The sequence below is a fragment of the Lactuca sativa genome, chromosome 4 (genome assembly GCF_002870075.4).
Source record: "Lactuca sativa cultivar Salinas chromosome 4, Lsat_Salinas_v11, whole genome shotgun sequence".
Taxonomy (NCBI): domain Eukaryota; kingdom Viridiplantae; phylum Streptophyta; class Magnoliopsida; order Asterales; family Asteraceae; genus Lactuca; species Lactuca sativa.
This window is the reverse complement of record NC_056626.2, coordinates 178,086,813-178,099,856: the sequence shown is the minus strand read 5'-3', so window position 1 is coordinate 178,099,856 and position 13,044 is coordinate 178,086,813. Positions and strand designations below refer to the sequence as shown.

The 13,044-nt window shown below is 36.5% G+C and overlaps 1 protein-coding gene across 2 annotated transcripts; it reads left to right on the top strand.

Moving 5' to 3' along the window:
• Positions 1–3,943: 3,943 nt before the first annotated feature.
• On the top strand, positions 3,944–12,471 carry LOC111907935 (ABC transporter G family member 35). Of its 2 annotated transcripts, XM_023903744.3 has the most exons (17): positions 3,945–4,369; positions 6,093–6,302; positions 6,586–6,830; positions 6,954–7,084; positions 7,187–7,277; positions 7,359–7,660; positions 7,733–8,331; positions 8,418–8,688; positions 9,350–9,503; positions 9,590–9,798; positions 9,885–10,217; positions 10,297–10,671; positions 10,793–10,926; positions 11,027–11,254; positions 11,378–11,549; positions 11,614–11,868; positions 11,969–12,471. In XM_023903744.3, exons 1-17 carry the CDS (start codon positions 3,975–3,977, stop codon positions 12,239–12,241), a joined length of 4,377 nt encoding a protein of 1,458 aa, XP_023759512.1. In that variant the 5' UTR covers positions 3,945–3,974; the 3' UTR covers positions 12,242–12,471. The 2 variants fall into 2 exon arrangements, with proteins under 2 accessions (XP_023759511.1, XP_023759512.1); XM_023903743.3 differs by having other exon boundaries at positions 3,944–4,369; positions 6,954–7,277.
• Positions 12,472–13,044: the final 573 nt, after the last annotated feature.

Sequence of the window (13,044 nt, the reverse complement as noted above, 5' to 3'; positions counted from 1 at the left end):
TAAAAGTGAAAATCCGGACTTAATTTGTAAGTATTATTGAAGGCAAGGATTAAATTGTAACTTTTGGGACTTTATTTGAAGTGATTTTGGAGACAAAGGGGTTGTTTTGGAAATATTGTACCTAAGTTGTAATGGATTTTTAATGTTGGGGTTTAATGGGTAAATATAGGATTTGATTGGAAAAAGATCCTATGGGGGGGGGACTAAACTTGTTTATTGAGCAAAGTTTTGAGTGGAGCGGGATTTAAACCCGATGACTCCTTCATTCCCGTTTAAAGCATCGCTACCAAAACCCTAAACCCTCCCGTATGTAGCAGCCGTCATTCCCCCCCTTATGCCTCCTACTGCCGGCCGCCACCCCATTATCCCTTGCTTCTCCGACCGACCAAGCCGCCAAAGAACCAAGATGACCGGCGTCATTTCACTCCGCTGAGGACGTGAACCACCGCTGTTGAAGATGAACGCCGCCATGGAGCGACATGGCAGTTGAGGTCGGAGGGAACACGCCCGGGAGTGTCGTCGTTGTTGTTTTCGGTGGACGTCGCTACTCCATTGTAGCGCTGATTGTACCACCGCTTCTCTTCTTCTGTTACAACGTTGTTACTGTTCCTTTTTCTTCTTCTTTTTCGCTGCTGCTGCTTCCTCGTGTCACCACCGCCACCGTACGCCGCCAGGTGGGCGACTGGATCCACTTGCAAGCAAGGAAGCGTGTGTGTGTGTGTGCCTTCTGTGAGTTCGTGTAAGTGTGTGTGATTTCTACTTCAAGATTTGTGTGGTGGGTGTTGCTGCTTGACGGGGAACCGAGAGAAACCACCGCCACCACCGTGAGGTGGTGGCTGTCGTCCCAAAGCTTTTTCTGCCGCCTCATGCCGTCGTGAACCACCGCGGGTGGGTGTACTTTTGGTGTGTATATGTTTTGTAAATAGATTAGGGTGTGCGTGTGTTCTTTGGCGTTTCGTATTGTACATTGTAACACAAAAAAAGGAATAATGAGAAAAGAATTCGAAACCACCACCGTGAGGTGGTGGCTGCCGCCTCCTGCCGCCACCGGCCGCCGTGTCGGGTGGCGGTGTGCTTTGATGGTGTTTGGATTCGTTTGGAGGGTTTGAAACCCTAATGGGCCCAAGGAAGCCCTAATGGGCCTAATAAGACTTAATGGGCTTAATAAAACCTTGATGGACCCTAATAAAACCCTAATGGGCTTAATGACATTCTAGTTGGCCTAGTAGGCCCAATAAAGCCCTAATTGATCTAGAAGCCCAACAAGTTAATAAATGGGTTAGTCTTTGGGTTGGAAAACACTAATGCCAATTAAACTCTAATTTTTGAGAATTAATCAGGAAGCACACGAGAATTATTTAATAACTTGAGATATTAAATAATAAACTTTGGCAAAGATTAATCTAAGCGATAATGGACTTAATGGATTAAGTCCTTAATGGGTTAAGTAGGAAACTTAACCCTAATCATCATTTTATGGGAAACCCTAATTTCACTTGGGTTTATTGTTGGGCCTTCCTTTTGGGCCTTGATGATCGGGTTATTAATGGGTCATCCAAAGTCAAGCAATTAGACTAGAATAATTTAATGGGCCTAGGGTAAGGCCCATGTAAGGGGCTTGGGCCCAATTTGGAAAATTAGGCCATAGATTGGCCATAGTTTGGGCTTGAATGATTATATGATGTTGGGCCTCAGAATGAGACCATGTATAGGCCTAGGCCCAATTTGGAAAATTGGGCCATGTGTTGGGCTTTGATTTCCTAGTTGACTTTGGGCCTATGGATTGGGCATTGGGCTTGAATAAGCCAAGCTAGGGGTAATGTAGTAATTAACCAAAGAATATACGTATGGTTATGTATTGGGACCCAATTATTAATTGGGTGTTATTTTGGTGTTGACAATTCGGGAATCTGTCAGCCAACAGCTGGGGTCGAGTCTGCGGGACTTCAGCAAGTGTGGGATTGTGTCTTCGGGACTTCAGCAATGTGAGGTGAGTTACCTTCCAGTAGCGGTGGATCTAAGGCCACAATGCCAGCCCACCAGTAGGAGACGTATGATAGATGACCGTCTCTGTGATATCATCTAGGTTTGCTACTATCTGATATGTTATATGCTAGCATGATATGTTATATGTGATAGTAGTAGAGTTCGGTTGTTAGGACCGGAGGGTAGTCAAACACCCCAGATACGTCTGACAGTATGTGATGTTATGTTTATATGCTAGCATGACCTGTTATATGAGTTTGGGGTAGTAGGAGGGGAGTAGTCCCCGAGTTCGGTTGTTAGGACCGAAGGGTAGTTCAGACACCCCGGATATGTCTGACAATATGTTATGTTATGATATGTGATAATAGTAGTAGTAGGGGGTGAAATAGTCCCCGAGGTTTGGTCGTTAGGACCGAAGGGTAGTCAGCACCCCAGAATGGCTTGACATGGGTAGTCAACACCCCAGAATGGCTTGACATGGGTAGGACGGCACCCCAAAATGGCCGCATGGGTAGGTCGGCACCCCAGAAAGGCCGTACCGGGTAGGTCGGGCACCCCAGAAATGCCTGGCAGTATATATGTTATGTGATTGTGTGGTATGTGGTATGATGGGGGAACTCACTAAGCTTTGTGCTTACGGTTTTTAGTTTTGGTTTCAGGTAGTTCATTTTCAAAAGGAAGGAGTCGGCTTGATCGCAGCGCATCACACTATGGTTTTCCACACATGAGATCTTTGGGATTACACTCTGATATTGTTTTATGATAACATGTTTGATTATTTCTACTTTGGTTTTGACATGACATAATATTACAGATGTTTTATTTCACTGTTGGTTTTAAAATGACGTAATTAAAAATGAAAATTTTGGCCTGTATTTTTGGGATGTTACATCAATGAAGGAAACGTGATGTCCCTAAACAATTGATTCTCAATGTTAACTTTGGTTTGGAAACAAACCCATGTTCTCAAAGATAAATGGGGGTTTAACATCCTAGCCGATTGATCCAAATTGATCGCATCAGTAGTTGAAAGAGATTCATCATCTACAAAATTATGGATCAAATTGTTGTCATAAAAAGTGATGTCCATGTAAAGGTAACAAATCTTGATTTCTTGAAGTATTCAAGATTCCATATCAAATTGAATCCAATATGATAAGAAACTGTAAAGATAATGAACGAGCTTTGAAAGGAAATTGCAATCAAGAAACAGTGATAAAGTAAATAAGCTGAAGCATATGCGTCAATAGCGGGAACATTTTGAAGTGATGGAGTTCGCGTCGTTCTTTGCTACTCCATTGACTATACTTTTAGTAGGTTCTTTCATCTTTGGTACTTTTGTGTTTGTCTCTATGGTGGTAGAGCATGTATTATGTATTGTCGACTAGCTAGCATTTGTCAACAACTTTTGATGTTTTTTTATTTATTTATTTATTTATTTATAACAGTGTGCTTATATTTATTTTAATTACAACATTGTAATGATTTTTTTGTTATAGCATTCTACTTTGATTTGGTTGCTATAGAATTCTATTTTTATTTACATTATTCGTCCAATATAAGAAAGCGCATAACTTTTTTTCTCAAACCAATAGATTTTATTCATCAGGAAAAAAAACAGAGGGGTAAAATGGTTATTTTCATCATTTATCTCAGTTAGATGCGTAATCAAATAACATGATTTTAATCAGAGGCAATGCAGTCAGATCTTCTTACCCAGTCAACCTCTAACTCAGTCAAATCTTACTCAGTCAACAACTATCAAACAACCGTTAGTTTTAAGACCCTAGGGACCACTAGTGCATCTTTTTAAAACCACAGGGATCAGTCATATCATAACAGTCAAAACTTGGACTAAAATCGCAATAAGCCAAACCCCAGGCACCAAAATTCTAATTGACTCGATATCTTATAAACGTTAACTCCGTGGACCTGGGACCTTATATAAACAAGAGGAACGTAAGGGGTTTCACAAACTCCAGTCAAAAATGGCGGAAGAGTGGAACTCGAGTTTTCGCCGGAGTGTGGCGAGAAGCATAGGCAGAAGTTTTAGCAGCGCTGCCGGGAGTTTGCGGATGGAAGATGCGTTTTCCGGCGTTGGAGGTGGTAGTCACGACGGAAGGAGCAGTCGTCATTCCATGGAAGACGAAGAGGCCTTGCGATGGGCTGCTTTGGAGAAACTACCAACTTACAGTCGACTACGAACCACCATCTTCAAGTCATATATTCCAGAAGATCAACAGGAACTGCAATCTGATCAGATGTTGATGGATGTACGAGAGCTCGATCCAGTTGCTCGACAGAATTTCATCAACAAGATTTTTATGCTTCCTGAAGAAGATAACGAAAGGTTCTTGAGGAAGTTCAGGGATCGAGTTCACAAGTAAGTCTTCTTCTCTTTCATGAAAAGTCAACTCCCCTGATTTTCTGTTTCCTTTTTTTAGTTTTATATTAGATCTAGTATTCAAATTAATATCAGAGCATTAATTAATGCATAATCTCAGTAATTGACTCAAATTTTAAGATTCGATACGTCAACTTTTATTTTTTGTCTGTGAAAAAAGATATTTAAAATCTTCTACTTATTATTTAGGCTGTTGTGTAATCTATAATTTTTCTAAATTAAAATTACAGCTGCCCATCGGTGAATTTATTTTTTAATATATAAAAAGTACTTGAATATTCATTTATGCCTATGTATTCATGGATATATTCAATGTACTCCAGACTCGACCATCTATGTTTTTGTCCATTAGATGAAAACTTTTAGTATTTTTTTTTTCTTTCTATATAAGGACAAAAAAAAAAAAACAAAAAACTTATACAAATTGTTTTAGGTACGTTTGCGATAATTCACGTTTAAGATTTTGACTCCCTTTTAGATAAAACGCCAAACTTACAAATTTTTTAAAAAAGGTCGAAATTCATTCTTATGAAAAAGCCCCTTAAAAACTAAAAAGATATTGATTTTTGAAATTATCAACAGTTATGAGAATTTTCACAAACTCCAAAATTGTTCTTGAAGAGGGAAAGGAAAGTTTTTTTTGAAACAAAGAAAATTTGACATCGACAAAATGTAATGAGAGAAAAAAGATATTTTTTTCAAAGAAACCATGACGAACACATCATTTGACGTCGACATAATGTAATGAGAGAAAAAAGATATTTTTTTCAAAGAAAAGTGTCCAGATGTGAAATCTAATTAAAAAAAAAAATGCAAGTTTGGCTTTTTGTCTAAAACTTATAAAAGAATGTGATATCTAATTAAGGAAAGTGGATTTGGGTTTTCGTCTACAAATGGCCAAAATGTTAAATCTAATTAAGAAATGTAAGTTTGGCTTCGAATCTAAAGTTGTCCAGATGTAAAATCTAATTAAAAAAATGCAAGTTGGGCTTTTTGTCTAAAAATTATAAAAGAATGCGAAATCTAATTAAGAAAAGTGAGTTTGGGTTTTCGTCTACAAATGGCCAAAATGTTAAATCTAATTAAGAAATGTAAGTTTGGCTTTATGTCTAAAATCTAAAAAATATTAAAATGTCAAATCTAATTATTATAGAGCATGTTTGGTAGGAAGTTTTTGAAAGCTTTAAATTTTTAAAGTTTTTGAAAGCTTTAAATTTTTAACAAATAAAAACCTGAAAAAAAATCTTTATTTAATAGTAGAAGCTTTCGAATTTCTTTAAAATAAAATATCCAAATCCAAAAGCTATTTTATATTTTATATAGTTGTGGGAAGCTTTTAGTTTTTAACTAATTTTATATATTTAAAAAACTACAACTACCTTAATTTATTAATTATTTTTACATAAATAAAAACTCGAGCTTACAACTACCAACTATCATACAAAAAACGTTGCATATTTGTAGGGGCCCACACACCCTTTTAAGGTCACAGTTATTAATATATAGTGAGTCAATTTCTTAAGTGCTTAAGTTAAATTTTACATAATTATCCCTCGTTTTAAACTACTAATTGTGTAAGGGCCCACATTACCCCAATGTAGGGACACCCTTTTAAGGTCGCAATTATTGATATAATTAGTCAATTTCTTAAGTATTTAAGTTAATAAATTAACATATCATTCATTTTATTGGTTAAAATCAGGGTAGGAATCTCCCTTCCAACAGTAGAAGTTCGATTTCAAAATTTGTCAATAGAAGCTGATTGCCATGTCGGAGATAGAGCACTTCCAACTCTCACAAATGCTGCTAGAAATATCGTTGAAACCCTTATCGCTACTATTGGGATCAATTTCTCTGAGAAAGCTAAACTGCGCATTCTTAAAAATGTCTCCGGAGTTATCAAACCATCAAGGTATAACATTTTCACACTCCTATTGTAAATGATGTTTCGGTTTTCAATGAATGTTCGATTAAAAAACTCAGAATCCTTATATTCTATCGAATTGCTATGACTTTGTGCTATAATAGAAATTCAGTTATCTACGAGCTTCAAATATTCATATATATATTCTATCGAATAGCATCTCGACTTATGATTCACAAGTATCAAAACGTAATTCAAGAAATAAAAGTATAAAACATACTTAGTGATCACTTCGCAAAGGGAATTTATGCAAGTTTTGTGAATGTTACAGGATGGCACTTGTGTTGGGTCCACCATCATCGGGTAAGACAACGCTTTTGTTAGCTCTAGCAGGAAGACTCGATAAAAACCTAAAAGTTGATGGAGAGATAACTTACAATGGACATAAGCTCAATGAATTTGAACCACGAAGAACAGCAGCTTACATTAGCCAAAACGATATTCATGCTGGAGAAATGACTGTGAAAGAAACATTAGATTTCTCAGCAAGATGCCAAGGAGTTGGATCTCGTTTAGGTAACTTAATTTTCCTTTAGTTACATATATTGTTTACCATATCTTCTTGTTTCCCATTTTCAATTCTTGAAACAAGAAGATATATATGATTTGATTGATTAATAACTAAACAATGAAATACAGAAATGCTAACGGAGCTTGCAAGAAGAGAAAAGGAAGCAGGTATCATCCCAGAAGCAGAAGTCGACCTTTTCATGAAGGCAACCGCTATTGAAGGAGATGAGAGCAGTTTGATTACTTATTACACTTTAAGAGTAAGTATTATTACTCTTTATTATCTAAATCTTTCCACACCCCAATCAAATAGGAGAAACACTAACACTAACAATATTCATATGTTTCTAAAACCAAATCAGATATTGGGCCTAGATATATGTCGTGACACGTTTGTTGGAGATCAAATGAGACGAGGTATCTCCGGAGGACAAAAGAAGCGTGTAACCACAGGTTAATTTTAAATTTTTATTTTTTTGACATTAAGTACTGAATGGATAAAGTGCTGAATGGATAAATAAATCCCGGGTTCAGGTGAGATGCTTGTGGGACCCGCAAAAACTCTGTTTATGGACGAGATATCAACAGGTCTAGACAGTTCCACTACATTTCAAATAGTCAAGTGCTTGCAACAAATTGTACACCTCACCGAATCAACAATCTTAATGTCCCTACTACAACCTGCCCCTGAGACATTCGATCTATTCGATGACATCATCCTTCTATCCGAGGGCCAGATCGTGTATCAGGGCCCACGAGAAAATGTTCTAGAATTCTTCGAGAGTTGTGGATTTGTATGTCCAGAAAGAAAGGGTACTGCTGACTTCTTACAAGAGGTAAGTAACTTTAATTCAATACATGATTACAATTTTACATATTCTAAACATTTTTTTTTATGTTTGTGATAGGTGACATCTAAAAAGGATCAAGAACAATATTGGGTGAACAAAAACATACCATATAAATACATATCAGTGAATGGATTTGTTGAGAGATTCAAAAGCTTCCACGTGGGAGAGAAGTTGAAAAATGAGTTGTCAATTCCATACGACAAAAACGAAAGCCATAAAGCTGCTTTAGTCTTCCAAAAATACTTAGTCCCCAAAATGGAGCTCCTTAAAGCCTCATGGGATAAAGAGTGGCTACTAATGAAAAGAAACGCTTTTGTTTTTGTTTTCAAATCCATACAAATCGTGTTTATAGCATTCATCATCACGACTTTGTATCTTAGGCCCACAATGAACCACAGAAACGAACAAGATGGTGTTATCTATATAGGGGCACTTTTGAGTAGTTTACTCATAAACATGTTTAATGGGCTTGCTGACCTGTCACTTATCATCATGAGACTTCCAGTTGTTTACAAACAAAGGGACCTCATGTTCCACCCTTCATGGTGTTTCACTCTTCCAGCTTTCTTGCTTCGGATTCCTATTTCTATACTTGAGAGTGTTATGTGGTGTGGGATTATTTACTATGGTATTGATCTTGCCCCTGATGCTAGCAGGTGAGATTATTTAACCAATTATTGATTTGAAGCTAAACCTTTGTCATATGTGAGTTTACTAATGGAATGTGGTTGATTAATTACAGATTCTTCAAGCATCTTTTGTTGGTGTTTTTGATCCAGAATGTGGCAGCAGGGTTGTTTAGGTTAATTGCTGGGGTTTGTAAGACGATGAATATTGCAAACACAGGAGGATCTGTTGTGCTTTTGCTTATATTTCTGTTAGGTGGTTTTATACTTCCTAAGACTCAGATTCCAAACTGGTGGGAGTGGGCGTATTGGCTTTCGCCTTTGTCTTATGGCTTCAAAGGATTTGCTATAAACGAGTTTCTTGATCCTAGGTGGACAAGCAAAACGGTAAGTTAGTAATTTTTAACTGAAAAACCTGAATTGCAAAAGTGTAACTTTATATGTATGATTCTATTCATACACCCTTTATTACTAAACATACACCTTCTAATTACTTATCGTACCCCTTTGATTTAACGTTTTTGTTAAATCAAGGGGGTGTACAATAAATAAAGGGTGTATGAATAGTAACCCCCATTTTAACGTTTTTGTCAAAAAACATTAAAAGGGGTGTAATTACTCATTGTACCCCCTGATTTAACGTTTTTGTCAAATCAAGGGGTGTACAATAAATAAAGGGCGAATGAATGAATATTAGCACCCCTTTAACGTTTTCATCAAAAAACGTTAAAGGGGTATAATTACTCATTGTACCCCTGATTTAACGTTTTTGTTAAATCAAATGGGTGTACAATAAATAAAGGGGTGTATGAATAGCAGCACCCCTTTATATTTATGGGTCACCACTACGAACACCATATATGCATTAAAAACAACTAATCTGTAATAGCCAGTCATAATGGTATAAATAGGAAAAAAATAAATTCAAGAATCCTAAATGTACCCAAAAGAAAAAAACTTCCATTTTCATTTTGAGAAAATGTAGAAAGTTGGTTTCCAAAATTCAATTTTTTTTCCCTTATAACTCTATATTCTTCACTTTTTGCAGAGCTCAGATGGTTCAACCAACATGGGGTTTGCAGTACTAAGAACCCTTGACATCCCAACTAAAGAAAGCACATACTGGATTTGTGCTGCTGCTCTTCTTGGTTTCACATTTCTCTTCAATATTCTTTTCACCATTACTCTCATGTATTTAAAAGGTAAGTTTCCATGGATACCCCTAAAGTCGACTGATATTTACATTTTGCACTAACTAACCCTCATGATTCTTTTATTGACTAACTAGCCCCTGGAAAGCCACAAGCAATTATCTCCAAGGAAGAAGCTGCAGCCATGGCAGGTCAAGATACCAACCAAGAACAAACACCACATCATGCTGCTAGAAATCAAGTCAGTTCTAATGCTAATGGTGTTGCTAAAAAAGGCATGGTGCTTCATTTTACTCCATACGCCATGTCATTTGACAATGTCAACTACTTTGTTGACATGCCTGTTGTAAGTTCAATTCTTTTAATTTCTTATTATGGGCTTTAATTAACTACAAACTATAAGAACTTAACAATTGTTTGTTGATTAAACAGGAAATGAGAGAACAAGGGGTAACAGAAGACAGGTTGCACTTACTTAGTGATGTAACAGGTGCATTTAGGCCTGGAGTCTTAACTGCATTGATGGGAGTAAGTGGAGCTGGAAAAACTACATTAATGGATGTTTTAGCTGGAAGAAAAACAGGTGGTTATATCGAAGGAGATACAAGAATATCAGGATTCCCAAAAGTACAAGAAACATTTGCAAGAATCTCTGGATATTGTGAGCAAACTGACATCCACTCTCCCACAATCACTGTTCATGAATCCTTAATCTACTCCGCTTTCCTTCGTCTCCCAAAAGAAATCAGCAAAGAAGACAAAATGGTAATTTAACATTTAACAACATACATATAAATTAAACCCTAACTTACATTAATGAGAAGTTTAATTTTTTATGTTTCAGAGTTTTGTACGTGAAGTGATGGAGTTAGTTGAACTAGACAATATCAAGAATGCAATGGTGGGACTTCCAGGAGTTAGTGGATTATCAACAGAACAAAGAAAGAGGCTAACAATTGCAGTTGAACTTGTTGCAAATCCTTCAATTATTTTCATGGATGAACCAACTTCTGGACTTGATGCAAGAGCAGCTGCCATTGTTATGAGAGCTGTAAGAAACACAGTGGACACAGGAAGAACAGTTGTTTGCACCATTCATCAGCCTAGTATTGATATCTTTGAATCCTTTGATGAGTTGCTGTTGTTGAAAAGAGGTGGAAAAGTTATCTATGCAGGACCCTTAGGCAGACATTCTCAAAGCATCATTGACTACTTTCAGGTATCTATCTCACATGCATACTTTATAACTTTCATTGTATATTAATTAGTTTTTTTTTATTTTTATTTTTATTTTTTTTATTTTTATTTTTATTTTTATTTTTTTTTTGTTAAATAATTAGGAAGTTCCTGGGGTTCCAAAAATCCCTGAAAAATACAATCCAGCAACATGGATGTTGGAAGTCAGCTCTGCTGCTGCAGAGATGCGACTTGGCGTTGACTTTGCTGAAATCTACAGTTCATCGGCTTTGCAACAGTAAGGGGTTTTGTTTCTGTAATATCTGAACAAATTATAATGAAATATAAAATCAGCGATGAGCTGTAATTATAATGTTTGTACTTTGTATGAATGATAGGAGGAACAAGGATTTGGTGAAGGAGTTGAGTGTACCTCCTCCAGGAGCTGTAGATCTTCACTTTGAAACACAATATTCTCAAAATATATGGGGACAATTCACTTCTTGTTTATGGAAGATGTGGTGGAGCTACTGGCGAAATCCCGATTATAACCTTGTTCGATTCTTCTTCACTTTGCTTTGTGCACTCATGGTCGGGACTGTATTCTGGAAAATCGGCAAAAAAACGTGAGTCGTTTCTTCTTTTTAAATCAATCGTATAAATACAAAATCCGTTATTGTAAGGTTTTTTTTTATTGTGTCAAACGATGTATAAAATATTCTAAAACTTGTTGATTTTATAAATTTCAGGTCGAGCAGCACTGATTTAAATAGAACAATTGGAGCCATGTACGCTGCTGTATTTTTTGTAGGTGTAAACAATTCCCAAACAGTGCAGCCGGTTGTTGCAACAGAAAGAACAGTCTTTTATCGTGAAAGAGCAGCTGGAATGTACTCCTCATTACCATATGCCATGGCACAAGTAAGCAATTTTTTAAACAAATATTTACTTAATTACAAACTTACCCTTTCTTGTCTTTAAACAGGTGTTTGTGGAGATACCATATGTATTCCTTCAAACCACATATTACACTCTCATAGTGTATGCCATGGTGTCATTCGAATGGACTGCAGCTAAATTCTTTTGGCTCTTTTTCATCAACTTCTTCTCGTTCCTTTACTTCACATACTATGGAATGATGACTGTTTCCATTACACCAAATGAGCAAATCGCAGCCATATCCGCAGCTGGTTTCTACCTACTTTTTAATATCTTCTCTGGGTTTTATATCCCACAACCCGTAAGTCCGCTTCCCTTTGATTCAACTCAAGTGCTTTTTTTTAAAAAAAAACTTAATGTTTGCTAATAATGACCAATTGTTTGAATTCTTGAAATTTTAGAAAATTCCTGGATGGTGGGTGTGGTACTACTGGATCTGCCCCATGGCATGGACTGTGTACGGATGCATTGTTTCTCAGTATCATGATTCAACTGACACAATCATGGTGCCCGGGATGGAACAGGGCCCACTCCTCACATCGTATATTAAAGACTACTATGGTTTTGAATTGGATTTCATGGGTCCCGTTGCTGCGGTTTTGATTGGTTTTTGTGTGTTCTTTGCGTTCCTGTATGCCACCTTCCTCAGAACTTTGAACTTCCAAATTAGATAGAAAGTGCATTCTTGAGTATGTGGGATTTGAAGAGAGTAAGAAAGATGAACTAAAGCTTGTTTCTTATGGACATTATACTATTGAATTTGTAAATTGTGTTGTAGTTTATACGGTTGAATTGTAGCAAACTATTATACTTTTTGTGTGATGCCCTCCTAAAACAGGTTAATGTCACGGATGGTAACAAACTATTAGATTTGTGAAATTTATGAAGAACATATTTTATACCATATTAAGGTACTTAACCATTGGCAATTTTGTTTATATTGTACCAATATGACTGATTGTCAACCATCCAACCGGTTTTGTCACCCTACTAGACTCCAAGTCGGTGTATGCATGGCACCTACAAAGCAAAACTGTTAGAATCACTTAACACAAAATAATTTTAGGGACATATTATTGGGAGTAACTCACCTTAATCTTCTAACAAGCTCTAGTAAGTGTTTGGAGGATTAAACAACAACAATACATGCATAATCAATCCAATAACCATCACTACATGACTTAAATTGAAATGTCAAACTTAATAATAAGGGCTTGTAGTTGATATAAAAGGGCTTGCAACCGATCTCCAAGTCCTTAACTTTACACATGTTGAAACACTTTTTGACCCAATTATGACCTCATCGAAAGGCCTTGCAAAGCCTTCTACAAGGCCTTACATAGTTGAACATAACTAAAACCATGATTTATGGGCTTTGAAAAATTTCTCTACTTCATTAACTCAAATCAAGTTAGGGATATATTTTAGTGATGTAGAATGGATTCAAAACTCAACTCAATCAAGTAATTGCATTATA